Source organism: Cervus elaphus, chromosome 12 (genome assembly GCF_910594005.1).
Source record: "Cervus elaphus chromosome 12, mCerEla1.1, whole genome shotgun sequence".
NCBI classification, from domain to species: domain Eukaryota; kingdom Metazoa; phylum Chordata; class Mammalia; order Artiodactyla; family Cervidae; genus Cervus; species Cervus elaphus.
Window position 1 is genome coordinate 20773345 of NC_057826.1, and position 14313 is coordinate 20787657.

Below are 14313 nucleotides of genomic sequence, written 5' to 3' on the forward strand. Positions count from 1 at the left end.
CTGGGTTTTTTTTTTTTTTTTTTTTCCTACCAGGAGTCTGGAACTGCCAGATTCCCAGACTCCTGGGGAAACCAGGGATGAGTACCAGCCTGGAGACCCCTCTTAGAGTATCTGAGCAGCCATCTCTTGACATCCAACTGACCATGTCCCCGGTCTTCCCCTCCCCACACGGGCTAAGCATGACTCAGGAGCCTTTGGGTGAAGGAATTAACAGGATGGGTCTACGGTTCCCTTTTCCTTGACTGCCATTAGGAATGGCCCACTCATCTTTGGAGAAAGCAGAGGAAGGCTAAACAGGGCTGCAGAGTCAACCCCAAGTCTCCCAGTGAGGTCTTGCATGGGCAAACACCTACCTTATTTCTCTTCCCCAATCCCTAAAGCCCATAATAGGCATCTTCAAATTAGTGGTTTTTTAATAAGACTCTAAACTGTGCAGAGAAAAAATAATATGCACTCACAGCTGAATACAACCACACAGAGTGAAGGAAGGAGAAGGCTGCTATTCTAGTGCCTGAAGGAAGGCAGCCCTCAGTGGGCAGAGCTCCGGGCCTGGAGGGGAAGACCTGAAGGTGATGCCTGGCTCTGCCTTTCCCAGCCTGGTGCAACCCAACAAGTCACTGAGCTTCAGAGCCTGTGACCACACCTGTGAGATGCGGATAATGACGCCCGGGGCGCTGGGCTGGAGTATTAGTTCAGGGCCTGTGGACACAGCGGCTCACTGTCAGCACTGGAGGAGGGGAACCTGCCGGACCCCATCTGAAGGCTGAGAGCCTTTCCCAGGAACACTTAGCTAAAGAAAGGGCTGGGGGCAGAGTCACTTTCAAGGGCACTGTATTCTGTTTACCTGCAAAGGGTAAGGGGCCAGAGGTGGCAGAAGGAAGTTCTCAGAGGCGGGAGAGGAAGCCACTTCTGGACACAGCTGCTTGTGCAGAGAGGGAGGCAAAGGGGAAAGACATCTGTAGCATCAGAAACAATCTGGAGCCTCATCTCTGCCGCAGCATCCACGCTGAAGGCCTCCAGCAACGTGAGCTAAGCCAGCAGCCTTGACCTGAACACGTGCCCCAGAAAACTGGGGCACAGACGGCGTGAGCCCCACTGGGGCCTGCTCCCTGTTTACCGTTGCTTCCCAGCCTGGGGTCTTGTGCTCAGGATCACGGCCAACATGCCCACTCCCATCAGCCTGAGCCACAGAACGGGCTCCCCCAGCCCTGCCCACAAAGCACCGCCAACAACATCCCCTACCTTCCAGTGATGGCTTGTGGGGCTAGCTGCATAGGTGCAGGTCAGAAGAAGTGTTACAAACAGGGTCCCAGCACTGTAGGCAAGGGCCAGGGTATCACGGTCTTCACCGCAAGCGTGGCACCACCCATGGCCACTTCTGGCTCCCTTTTTGATCTAGCACCTCAGACTTCCTAAGACCAGAGTGGAGGGCACCCCGGGCCACAGTAAACAACTAAACTGTTAAGGAAATGAACACTTTCCATCAAAGGAAGCCACCCAAAGAAAGAGGCAACCGCCACCAAGGTTTATGCATTTTTTATTTTTTATAAAACAAGCTACAAATGGTCTCCCTCCCTCCTCACAAAGGAAAACCACACAACTCTGCCTCTACATGTGTGTGAGAGAGAAGATGTCCTGGGGAGATTCCAACTTTCTTCACGGAGGCGCTTCCTTCAGGGCAGGGAAGGAGGCTGAGGTCTCCCGGAAAGTCCACCCAGCCAGCACACCGGGCTTTCTGGTCTAGACTGACGGGCCAGGGCTCTTGTTCCATCCTACCATGTTGGGATGGGGTCTCCAGTCACCCTGACACAACCTCTGGGACTTTTCGCCAGGACAGCAAGAACCTTCTTCAGTCAGAGGATGGGATACTGGGATGGGATAGGAGATGCACAGAGATGCGGCCAGATTTCCAAAAATAATCCACAAAGGCGCCGGCCCTGGAAAACTGCCCACCCTCCCTCCCTCCCTGCTGCTCTGGCTGCTCACGGGAAGGAGGGCTCAGAGTCACCTGTCACCCTTTGTCGGATGACTGTCGGACGGGCATGCCCCCCGCCCCCCGGGGCAAGAGGAAGCTGGGGTATGACTCGAAGGCTGGGCAGTCCACGTTGGAGTCACAGTAAAACGCCTGTGGGAAGCTAGGCCTGGATTTCCCCATGGCTGGGCCATTCCATCTCACTTCCAAGGGAGGCAGAAGTAACAGGCCCAAGATGAATTTGGTCCTGGAACTGGCCTCAAGCCTGGAAGCCCATAAGAGCATTTAGGAAAACAGGAAGAACCTCAGTACTGAGTTTAAAAAAAAATAGAAAAGGTTGAGTGACCAACAAGGTGATGGACACAACTCTTCCCTCAGGCTTACGCTGACCAGAGGACAGGAGGGGAGAAAGAGGACTGCAGAAGTAGCTGCCTAGTCTGACCTCGGCATTGGGCGCTGTCTCAGGAAGCCTCTTTCATGGGTGGGCGAGAGGTGAGAAGCCTTGGGGTGAGAAGCGAGAGGATGGTGGGCACCATCCTCACCAGAACAGGCCTTCTGTCTTTCTCCCTCCACTGCTCAGATATTAAATTTAACTACTAAATAAAAGGGCCCGCGGGGTGTCTTTTTCTTCTCTGCCTCTCCTCTCCTGCTTTACATGGAGTAGATGCTAAATGTGACTGGAAATGTTTCAACACGACCCTAATGCACATCCTTTGAGGGCTGTTTGTTCACCAGGCGCCAAAGACACTGTGCACCTGGGGGTCTGGATGGCCTGACCACATGGGCGCTGGAGGATGGGGACTCCTGAGGGCTACAGGCCTCCCTCCAGGGGCCACTCCCATTGACCTGCAATGTCCACTCCCTCCCTTGAGAAGGTCAACCGCCAAGTGACTTGCCGCTCTGACAGCCACGGCAGAAGGTGGCCCCAAAGATACCCACGGAGTCTGCACTGTGATCACAATGGAATCCAGGCTGGCCAGGGATGGAGTCCTGGGTTCTAGAGAGTGGGGCTGTGTGTCCGGAACCCTCACAGCTCAGAGCGGGGAGAAGGAGGGGAATAAACAGACAGCAATGCCAACACCTGTACAAAAGAACTATACAATTTACATATATATTTATATACAGTATATAAATCTCTTTCTTCTCAGTCCCAGCAAGCCCCCCGCCCTCCAAACCCTAAAAGTTGTCAGTAGCAGATCCAAAAACTTAACAATAAAAGAGAATAAACAGTCTCTCTTCCCTTTCCTTTTCCCACTGCGGTATTAGATACTGGTGTTTAAAAATGAAACCGAAAAAGAAAACACACAAATAAGAGTTATTAAAAGTGCAAACACGATGGGCACCACTTATGTTACATGGGATGTGGCTGGGCCGTGGGCAACGTCGAAGGTTAGCTGTCTGATGATCCATCCTGCCTCCCTGGTCTCTCCACCTGCCCTTTGGTTTTCCGCTCCTTAGACGAGGCGTCCTACTGAGAAGGGGAGGAATAAGCAAGAAATAACAGCTGGGTTTAAGAGAACTCTGGACTTCCCTGGTGGCTCAGATGGTAAAGACTCTGCCGGCAATGCAGGAAACCCGAGTTCAATCCCTAAGCCTGGAAGATCCCCTGGAGAAGGAAATGGCAATCCACTCCAGTATTCTTGCCTGGAAAATCCCACAGACGGAGGAACCTGGCGGGCTACAGTCCCTGCGGTCACAGAGAGTCGGACACGACTGAGCGACTAAAACACTTTTGTTAGGACTCCAAACACAGATATCCATTTCATCACTCGAGCGGGTTTTCTGTTCAGGGTTAGACGCCATCCTCCGGCAAGTCAATGGGAGAGATGGTGGGTTTTTTCAATGGAAGGACTTGTCTCCAGCCTCAGGGGGTGGTGACAATAATCCTGAAGACTGCGCCTCATAAACTGGGAAGGACCAGTTAAGAAAGAGACCCAGTCCTCAGAACACTGTGCTGGGAAGTCAGCTCCCCAGTGAGGAGTCTGGTTGGTGAAAATGCCTGTGTTCATGGGGCATTTCCCAAAATTCAGTCCCTCGGACCCAAAGCTACATTCACCCCCAAACTCTATGTCCTGCTCCACCTGACTTCTGCCCCCCACTAGGTGTGCAAGCCCCTCTCAGCCCACCAGAGGGCACCGCATGACACCAGATGACCACCGTCTGCTTCAGGCCCTGCATACCATCTACCCAGATGGGTTTCCTGCGGCTCCCGGAGCACAGAGACCCAGCAAAGCTGCCGGCAGCCCAGGGCTGTGTTGCTCTGTGTGTGCTGGGCTAGACTGTGTCGCTTCAGTCATGTCTGCCTCTTTGCAACCCTACAGACGATAACCCACCAGGCTCCTCTGCCTATGGGATTCTCCAGGCAAGAATACTGGAGGGGGTTGCCATTTCCTCCTCCAGGGGATCTTCCTAACTCAGTGATCAAACCTGGGTCTCTTACGTCTCTTGCATTGGCAGGTGAGTTCTTTACCACTGGTGCCTCTTGTGCTCCTCAACTACTTCTCTCATTTCTTTTGTGCATTCACCGCAAACCAGGCATCAGCTTGTTAAATCTTCACACCAAGTGAGGCAGACGCTATCATACCCATTTTGCAGATGAGGAAATTGAGGCTCAGAGACTTTGGGTAGCTTGCTAAAGAGTACAGAGCTGGGAAGTGCCAGGGCTGCCTGCTTCCTTTGGGTCCTGTGCAGCTGGTGCCTTGCAAAGCTTCAGAGGACAGCCCAGAGGCCTCCGTGAGCTGGGTGGACCTGAGGTCAGCACACCAGCCTCCCCCTGGCTGCTGTGTGCTGTGTGGACCTTAACTACCAGCATGAGAAGCAGACCAAGGGCAGTACGCCAATGGAGCTCTGTGATTCCGAACCTACTGAGCCCAGAAGTGCTCCAGGTGGGCCTGGGGGTCAATGCAAACACTGGGTAGTCTCTTTCCAATAGTGGTCCCCAGCTTGCGCTCTGAGAAATGGGCACAGATTCCAAGTGTGCCAAAGCGTAAAGTCACCACACAGGACAGTCCCTCTCCCAGCCCTTCATCATTTGACCAGGATTTAAGGCACTGTGCCTGAGGTTAGGAATTGAGGACAGGGGCATGATGGCAGGGGAGAACCGGGAGCGTGGACTGCATGCAGTGTGATCAGTGCTTCTGACAGCTGCAACAGTCTCATGAAGACGAGTATTATCTATCAAACCTTCATAGAGGTGAAGGTTATCTATCAATGCCTCAACCACTTCAACAACTGCTTTGACTCGCTGTCTCCATGTGTCGGCACAATGGCCCTGTGAGGTGGATACTATGGTTATTTCCACCTTACAGATGAAGAAACGGAAGTCTGGGATGGTTGAGTAGTTTGTACTTGGATGAAAGAGCTGGTCTGTGGCTGAAGCAGGGTGTGACCCATGACGATGCACCATGTCTTGGGGACTAAAAGTCGTGGGGTCACAGAGAGTCATCCTCATCAGACAGGACTGCCTAGGGGAGCTGAAGGATGTCAGGGTGACTGAGATGCATGTTTAGAGATGGAAGGAGAGGGGAGGCAGCAGGAGGTAAGGTGAGAGAGTTTAAACTATATAAGGCAAGGGGAAGTTGTTGAAGGGATTCAATCAGAGAAACGATAGCATCAGTTTTGGTAAAAAAAAAAAAAAAAAAGAATTCTTCTGGGGCAGTGTGGGAAATGGACTGGGGATGAGCAGCACTCACCCAGGGTCACACCTCCCAGAGTCAGGGCCACGTACCTCAGCCACCTCCCCAGCTACCTTTTGGGTTTACCCTGTCAACCAAGGGTTAGAACAAGGAAAAGCCCTTATGTTTCCTTCAAGGCAGTTCTCGGCACCAAACAACTTAGAATTACCCAAATCGTTATCATCAGCCCAGACCCTTCATCTACACTATGACTCTCTAATTTTTGGGGTGCAACCAACCTGACAGGTCCAAGTCATGTCTGTTATCTTCCCCACCCCCTAGGCCTGCTCTGCTCTTCCTGCCGTGTTGCCCATCTCAGTGAATGGACCGCCCTCCAGTTGCCCACACCAACCTTCATCCCTCTCTGCACTCAATCACCAAGCCCTGAAGTTCTACCTAGTCGCCTCCACCCAGTACTCTGCAACCCCACTGGGTTTTCCCTAATTCAGGCCTCCATCATCTCCTGCCTGGTCGGTGCTCCAGCCTCCTACTGGGTCTCTGCCCTCACTCATCCCCCGATCCATTTCCCACACTGCACTAGAAGAATTTTTTTTTTTTATCAAAACTGATACTATCATTTCTCTGACTAAATCCCTCAACAACTTCCCATTGCTCTTATTTAATTTAAACTCTCTCACCTTAACTCCTGCTGCCTCCCCTCTCCTTCCACCCCTAAACATGCATCCCAGCCACCCTGATGTCCTTCAGCCCCTCTAAAACTCTCCTTCCCCACTTCTATAGCCTCACTCTTCACTTGCCTTAGTTCAGAACACTCCTCCCTCCCATGACCTTTCAGCTCAGCTACTTCTTACTCACTGGTCAGGGATTCATGTAGAGCAAGGGCAGCAAGCTTTTCTGTGAAGAACTAGATGCAATCATTTTAGCTTTGTGGACCACGGACAATATACAACAGTCTTGGTTGCATAGTCTTCTTTTTTGAAAATTACATCCTTTTAAAAATAGAAAGGACATTTGCTCCTTGGAAGAAAAGTTATGACCAACCTAGACAGCATATTAAAAAGCAGAGACATTACTTTGCCAGCAAAGGTCCATCTAGTCAAAGCTACGGTTTTTCCAGTAGTCATGTATGGATGTGAGAGTTGGACCATAAAGAAAGCTGAGCACTGAAGAACTGATGTTTTTGAACTGAGGTGTTGGAGAAGACTCTTGAGCGTCCCTTGGACTGCAAGGAGATCCAACCAGTCAATCCTCAAGGAAATCAGTCCTGATTATTCATTGGAAGGACTGATGCTGAAGCTGAAACTCCAATACTTTGGCCACCTGATGGGAAGAACTGACTCATTGGAAAAGACCTTGATGCTAGCAAAGATTGAGGGCAGGAGGAGAAGGGGACAACAAAGGATGAGATGGTTGGATGGTATCATTGACTCAATGGGCATGAGTTTGAGTAAACTCTGGGAGTTGGTAATGGACAGGGAGGCCTGGCGTGCTGCACTCCATGGGGTCACAAAGAGTCAGACACGACTGAGCAACTGAACAGTTAACTTAAAAATAGAAAAGCCACTCTTAGCTCACAGGCTGTACAGAAACAGGCCATAGACTGGACTGGGCCCAGGGGCTATGGTTGGCTGAACTCTGGCTAAGACATCACTTCCTTCCTGAAGATTTCCAAGCCTGATGGACTCTGAACAGAAGTAGGTGCCTTAGGTATATTCTCACAACACTCTGCACTTGCTGCACTGTATAGAGACCATTAGGTGTCCACCAGAATCCATGCTCTGGTGTCCATGTCCACCAGAATCATCTCCTCTGCAAGAGAAGCACCTCTTCCTGGGCCCTAAACCCTCCTCACTGTGGGGTGTGGTCTAGTGATGGAGATCCAGCCAGTGAAATAGGAGAGGTGATGTATGTCACTTCCAGGACTGGCCCATCAACCCCGCCCCATGAGCACTGCTCCAGGGTTTACCCCATCAGGCTGACTGCAGAGGGAGAAGACCCCCAGGGTGACCTTGGATGTCACAGAATGAAGTCGGCAGAGTCATTCTCAGCCTGGCTCTCAGAGTGACTGCACCTGGAGCAATCTCCACTATGCCCCTACACACACACACACACACACACACATACCCACACACCCTAGGACCTGGAATCATGGTGAATTACTATATGGGCAAGAGGAACTCATTTCCACTGTGTTGAGCCATTACAGGTGTGGTTCTACTTGTCACTGCAGCCCGGCATATCCTAATACACCCTCATGGCACTCACCACAGTGTATGTAAATACTTTAGCATCTGTCTCTTCAGTAGGCTGTGGAAGGATAGGAAACTTACCCATCCATCCCTCCACGGTGTCAGGTGTCTAGCACAAAGCATGATGCGCTCCCAGTAAGTAGTCAAATAAACACATAGCTGGGAAGCTCATCTATTGCAGGGTGGGGGTGGGGGGTTCCCTTGGTCCCCTCCCTCCAGGAGGGGCAAGTCCTGGAGGGCCAGGAGCACAGGCGAGCACTCACCTTCTTTGCTGACACCCAGGCAGCCCTTCAGCTCGGGCAGCGAGATGACCTTGTCCTTGTTCAGGTCACAGTAGTCGGTGAAACGCCGGGCGCACTTCTTGGGCTTGGCTTTCTTCTTCACGTAGCGCTTGAACGGCTTCATCTCGCGCTTGTTGATGTCGCTGCTGCTGTTGCTGTCCAGCTGGCTGAAGTACCAATGCACCACGCGCTCCTCCAGGGTGTGGCTGGGGTCTGGCTCCGAGAACCTGGGCCACGGGCGGACACCCCACCCCCGAGCAGCACTCAGGATCCCGCAGGAACCACCAGCCCCACTGCAAGTCTCTCCCACATGCTCCGATGCCAAGGGTTGCCGGCAGCCAGGTAGAAATGGCTCCTCCAAGCCCAAACCCTCCCAGCCCTGCTCAGCCTGCAGCAGAATCAAGTCGCCCTTTCTAACCTCAGCCTCCAGCTGGACAGTTCATTTCTGGGGGAGTCCCCACCTAGGTGAACCCACCACACCCTCCACCATAGCTTGGGATGTTCTCATACAAGATAGATGCTCAGGACGTACCAACTGGATTTCATTCACCTGAGAAAACCACGGGGATCCAAACTGTCCTTCTCCTAGCCTAGTGTTGCTGACACACAAACTGCCATCACACATGAACTTGACACCCAAATGAGTGTTACTATGAAGGGAGCTTAGAGCGTGTGCCAACCACCCAGTGCCCAGGCTGGGTCCCAGGAGGGCTTCCAAAGCAGCAGGAGTAGCCCCTGGCTTCAAACTGTTGTCTTGGCAAGACAGTCAAAAAGAGTGAAACCAGACAACAACAACTCAACGTGAAGGATGAAGTTCCCATGGGCCATCGCTGTCAGGTACCAAGTGCGGTAGGAATTGAGAGAAGGAGGCAATTGAGATGGACACAGCAGAGGTTCTATAGCTGGCAAGTCCAGACCTACTAACGGTGAGTCTCTCCACACAGATGTCTTAAGAGAGGGCAGACCCAGGAAGCCACATGTTAACTTGTACACCTGGGGAATTCTGCTAAGAAGCAGAGTAACCTAGAGTAACCAAGAAAGCTTCCTGGGGGTCGAGATGCATGGTGGTGACTGCATCGAACATGGGCTCTGACTGTAACATGACAAGAGCAATGCCTACGCGTGTAATGTACACAAGGTCTACCCATTCATTTTACTTATTCATGCCTCATTTTTTCCCCAAAAAGGATTCAGGGTGCTAGGTAATACTGAAAACTTTAAAAGCCAATGATGAGTCTGTTCTAGAGCGGGTGACCGGCCAGGAGAACAGAGCCACACAAGTCCTGTGGCTCCTGCTGCCAGGGTTGGCACTGAGTGAATGTGGTCCAGACCCTTGTGTTTAAAGCCCTGGGTAACCTTCCCTCAGTTGGGGGACTGAGGCTGAGGTTGGCCCATCGTCTGCAGGGAACCGGACAGACTACACCAGTGGTGCTACAGCAGGGATTCAGGGCCTGCCAGCACACTCTGAAGCTGTACCTAGCAAGAAAAATATTCAAGGCACTTGCCAATGCCTTGGGGTTCTTCTCTGGAATTTGCCAAGGTTTCCAGGAGGGAAGGGACAACCCTGACCCCTCCCCTATGAATGAGCCAGCAACCTCCCTCCCCACCCCACCCCCAAGTGACCTCACCACTTAGGGAAAAAGAAGTTTCATTACCAAAAAAAGCCAGGCGTCCCTGCTGAATGCCCATTCCTAATTAAGTGGATTACGGTCTTGGGCAGGCCCCACTGGGCACCTTGGACCAGGTCCAAGACAGCACAGTGAGTAGATCAGCCAGCAGGACCTCATCCTGACATGTCTGGAGCAGAGAGTACCTGGGGAAGGTGTGAGGGACCGCCTGCTTCTAGCTTTGGAGAGTCTGCTAGGTCCGTCACAGAAACCAGGCTTGGAATGGCAGGGCTCAGACTATCATCTCTGCCAGCGCATGGTATTTTGGTGGTTTTAAGCTTCCTCTATTTTCACTGCAACATTCACTCTCGAACCTGCGGGGCATACACCAGGAGCGCCCAGAAACGTCTCTATCAGGATGCTCCTGGAGCAGGAGGGAGAGTGGCCAGCTCCCTTGCAGAGCACGCTGTCGGCCTCCAACTTTCCCCAAATGAGGGAGGACCCGGGCCAGGGAGGAGAGCCAGGACGGGCCTCAGGGGAGGCGTTCCAGTTATTCCCCTCCAAGCTTTCTAAGGTGTCCGGGGGAGGGGGGGGTCAGGGTTTCCCCCTCAGCCCCTCCCTTGAGGGGCCACGAGAGCCCCCGGTGAAGGCAGCTCTTCCTTCAACCTTTAGGCTCAGCATAGCGTCATGTCTACCTAGACGCTGGAATAATAAAGCCTCAGTCGCTGAGACGGGAAGGGATGAGGTCATCCCACCCAGACGCCCTGCCAGGAGAGGCTCGCTGCCTCCAGCACGTGTTCCTGGGCTCCCGCCTGCCTGCCCGGTTCTCGGCGACTCTGTGACTGGGGCTCCCTGCACCTTCCTTTGGGCTAGTCTGCAGCAAGAAGCGGCTCTTCTCCCCAGGCGACAACCTCTAAGAGTTTCGTCTCAGGCCAGAGAGGGACTGTCACTTGGCTCCTGCTTCTTTTCCCCTCCCTTCCCTGTCTCCCTGGTCTGGAGAGCCAAGTTTCTGCCCTCCTCACTCCCAGCAGGATCTCCCAGCCCGGAGCAGCCACGACTTCGGACAGCTACACCCCTGCCTGTCCCAGCCCCGGCCCCCACTGAGGACACTTGCCCAGGGGAGGTGCTCCAAGGGCCCTCCATGCTTGCCTCTGGCTCCCAGAGCTCTGCTGCAACCCACAGGCTGCCTCTTCCCTCCCTTCTCCCCAGCTGGTGTGAGGCTCTCTGCTTCTGAACTCCTCTGACTTCCAGAACCCATGCTGCATCCTCCCCCAGATAACAGGGCCCAGCTCTACATGTATAGCTGGGCAGCGCTAGGGTCCTGCTTTGGAATCCAACCTTTTGTCTAGGCCAAGCTCCAAGTGCATTTAAGGCAAGAATTTCTTAGTTTGGAGGAGATCGTGGACCTTCAGAGAACACAAACAAAGCCACAGTCCCTCTCTCTAAAATGCATGTGCACCCAGAACTCTGCAGATTTTAGGGGTTTAATGGATGCTCCAAACCTCATTCAAGTTAAGAACCCCTGTCTAGAGGGAAAGAGACTCCAGTCATGGCCCTAGAAGAATAAGTATGCACCTTCTGGGAGAAGATGGGATGAGACAAAAAACAGCAATTGGAAGGAGCCTGGGAGTAGTTTTCATGTTTCCAGCAAAGCATAATGAAAAAAAAAAAAGAAGAAGAAGAAGACAGAAAACTACGGAAGGCATCTAGCTCAAAGCTCTGAAAGTGAGGTCTCTGGCTTCACAGCAGCTTTTAAGTCCCCAAACTACCATACTTCATACAAGAACTAGTTAAGAGTGAGACTTATCAGGAGTCTTGATTTAGCCAAGCCGGCAGTGGGCATGTGTGAAAGATGGGCACCTCCGTTAGCTGAGGAGAAGCTGGGATTTTCCCAGGGGAGCATGGGGGTGGGGCAAGATGGCCTCCTCCAGAGGCCCCAGGAATCTCTCAACAGTCTTTGCTGGAGTCCTTCCCATCACAGCTAGGCTCCCCACAATTTACCACTGACCTCAAAGCCACACCCCACTGATCACTCCAGCTCTTGCAGCTTTCTAGCAGTATCCTTTAAAAACACAGGCTACTTGCATTCTCAGTTCCAGGGTTACACTGGCATGGACTCCGACCTCTCCCGTACACGTGCACACAGAAACTCCACTGGGGTCATCAAAGCTGCTCATCGGGCAAGGGCTGAGGACCCAACATTAGAGCCAGTAATGGTTCCTTAGATCACCTAACAGTGACACCCAGGTCCTTGCTATGGGCCTCTCTGCAGGTAAAATTCCACTTCTATTAAAAGGGCTCCTTGGGTGTGCAGAGGATCCAGGTTTTCTTGGTATGGCGTGAAGAGCCAGTAAAATGCTGGTGTCAGCCCTGCCTCTGGGCTTTTTTGGTAGCCGTCCTCGTGCCTCCCGCCTCCAGGGAGAAGGAAAACCACTAGAGCCAGGTCCCTCCCTGGACTGGCCCCACCGAGTCTTCTCCCACATGGAGAAGCAGCAGGTGCCGCCCTTCCCCTGCAGCCCTCACTGCGTCGCTTCTGCAGCCTCAGCCCGGCCAGGCCTTGGCTGCAATGCACAGCCTGAGAGCCAGCCCCATTTACCACAAGGAAACCGGTGCTGGCCGAGATCTTGGGCCGGATTCTGCTGTCCCAAGCAGTTTTAAACAAGGTGAGGTGGGATGGCCTGGAGGCATGAGCCAAGCCAAGCAGACCAACGGAGCCCCATCTGGAATCGGGTCCAGGCCCCACCAGCTGTGCGGGCGGGTGGGGCTGGGAAATGCCAAGTCAGCCACATTCTCAGCCTCTTCCTTGCAAGACCATCAACAAGTAACCACACTGGGCAGGAAGGAGGAAGCCGCAAGACAAAGGGCTTCTCCTTGCAGGACCACGTGAGGGGCTGGGAGGCTCATGCAGCTCAGCCTACCTTCTCTCGACGTTGGCTTTTTCTAGGAAGGCCGATCTATGGGGTGGCGGGAGGAGGGCTCTGCTTCTTGCAGGAGGAAGGACCAAGGGCATAATTCAATGATCCATCAACCCTTCACCGAGAAAAGCTATCATCTAATGATACCTATGGGCTTCCCCTGTGGCTCAGGGGTAAAGAATCCACCTGCAATGCAGGTGTTGCAGCAGATGTGGGTTCGATCCCTGGGTTGGGAAGGTCCCCTGGAGGAGGGCATGGCAACCCATTCCAGTATTCCTGCCTGGAGGACCCCATGGACAGAGGAGCCTGGGAGGCTACACAGTCCATGGGGTCGCCAAGAGTCAGACACACATGCAATGATACCTGCAGGCTGCCCCCTCTCAAGCTCTAGCCACAGATGTTTCCATGGGTACCCCTTTCACTTGGCCTATTTTTAAATTTGGGCAGCACTGCTTTCCCCCCAAATCAAGCCAGATGCCAGAAAAGGAAGTAGACATCTCTCTTTTCCACTCCCTACATCCAACAAGTCTTCAAATCCTATTGATTTCATTACTTGAACTTCAGTAGATGATCCTACCCCCCGACATCTTTAATCCATGCTCTCATCACCTTTCACTCAGATGATGCTGCACCCTTCCTGCCCCATCCAGCATCCCTCCCATCCAGCTCCCATAGGAATGCCCATCTAACCCCATGACTCCCGGCAGCCTCTCTGGCATGAATCACAAGGTCCAGCAGGGTCTGGGCTCTGCCCAACTTTACAGCCTCATCTCCTACAACCTGCCCCCCAAGCCTAAAACTCCGCTCACGATTCCTTCCACAGACCCTGTGTGTGTGTGTATGTGTGTGTATATTAGTTGCTCACTTGTGTCCAAGTCTTTGCTGCCCCATGGACTGTAGTCCACCAGGTTCCTCTGTCCATGGGATTTTCCAGGTAAGAATACTGGAGTGGGTTGCCATTCCCTTCTGCAGGGGATCTTCCCAACCCAGGGATCAAATCTGGGTCTCCTGCATTGAAGGCAGATTCTTTACCATCTGAGCCACCAGGGAAACCCACAGCCCCTACCTTGTTCATACCTCACTATCCCAAGGGTTCCTCTGCTGGGAATCCTTACTCCTGGTCCATCTAGGTCAGGACGTTGTCTCATTCGTAAGTGAAGATGTGGCTTAAACATGACCTCCTATGGAAAGCCTTCTCTCACGTGCCTTCCTCCCCTGAGTCCCTGCCTGCATGACTTCATCTGCCTCTGTTATCACATTGGCTTTACAGGGCACTCACCTGACTACATAGCTCTTCTCCCAGGAGCTCCTCCAGCTCAGGAACCAAGCCTGCATCCCTGTATGTCCCCAAAACCCAGCACAGAGCTTACCCTGGGTGTGAGATATAAGAGTTTGTGCAAAGCTAAAATCTCCAAGTCTGACAGGTGGCAGTTTGGGATGAAGACACCCTCTCTTCTACTCAGCCCAAGCATCCCCCCGTCCCTTCTTCCCAATATCACTAAATAGTCTGTTTCCCACTGGCCCCAGCTGATGTCCAGCTGTAACTGCCAGACCAAGAGGATACAGGAGGGATCAGCTGTGGCTTCCTTGACCTCATGCTTGCAGTCCCAACTCTGCCTGAATTCAGAGCCAAGGCCCAAACCCAGGCAGCCTG

At 52.8% G+C, this 14313-nt stretch overlaps 1 protein-coding gene across 4 annotated transcripts in view; it reads right to left on the bottom strand.

Annotated features, from left to right (window-relative positions):
* Window positions 1-1520: 1520 nt before the first annotated feature.
* The window catches only part of SMOC1 (SPARC related modular calcium binding 1), a 141382-nt gene continuing 128589 nt past the window's right edge, over window positions 1521-14313 (bottom strand). For 2 of the 4 annotated variants that reach the window (XM_043921054.1, XM_043921052.1), the window contains exons 11-12: window positions 8120-8364; window positions 1521-3440 (exon numbers count right to left, since the gene is read on the bottom strand). In XM_043921054.1, coding sequence (XP_043776989.1) covers window positions 3427-3440; window positions 8120-8364 — 259 coding nt within the window. In that variant the 3' untranslated portion in view covers window positions 1521-3426. Of the gene's footprint in view, window positions 3444-8119; window positions 8365-14313 lie in introns of all 4 variants that reach the window. The other 2 variants (XM_043921053.1, XM_043921051.1) reach the window with 1 other exon arrangement.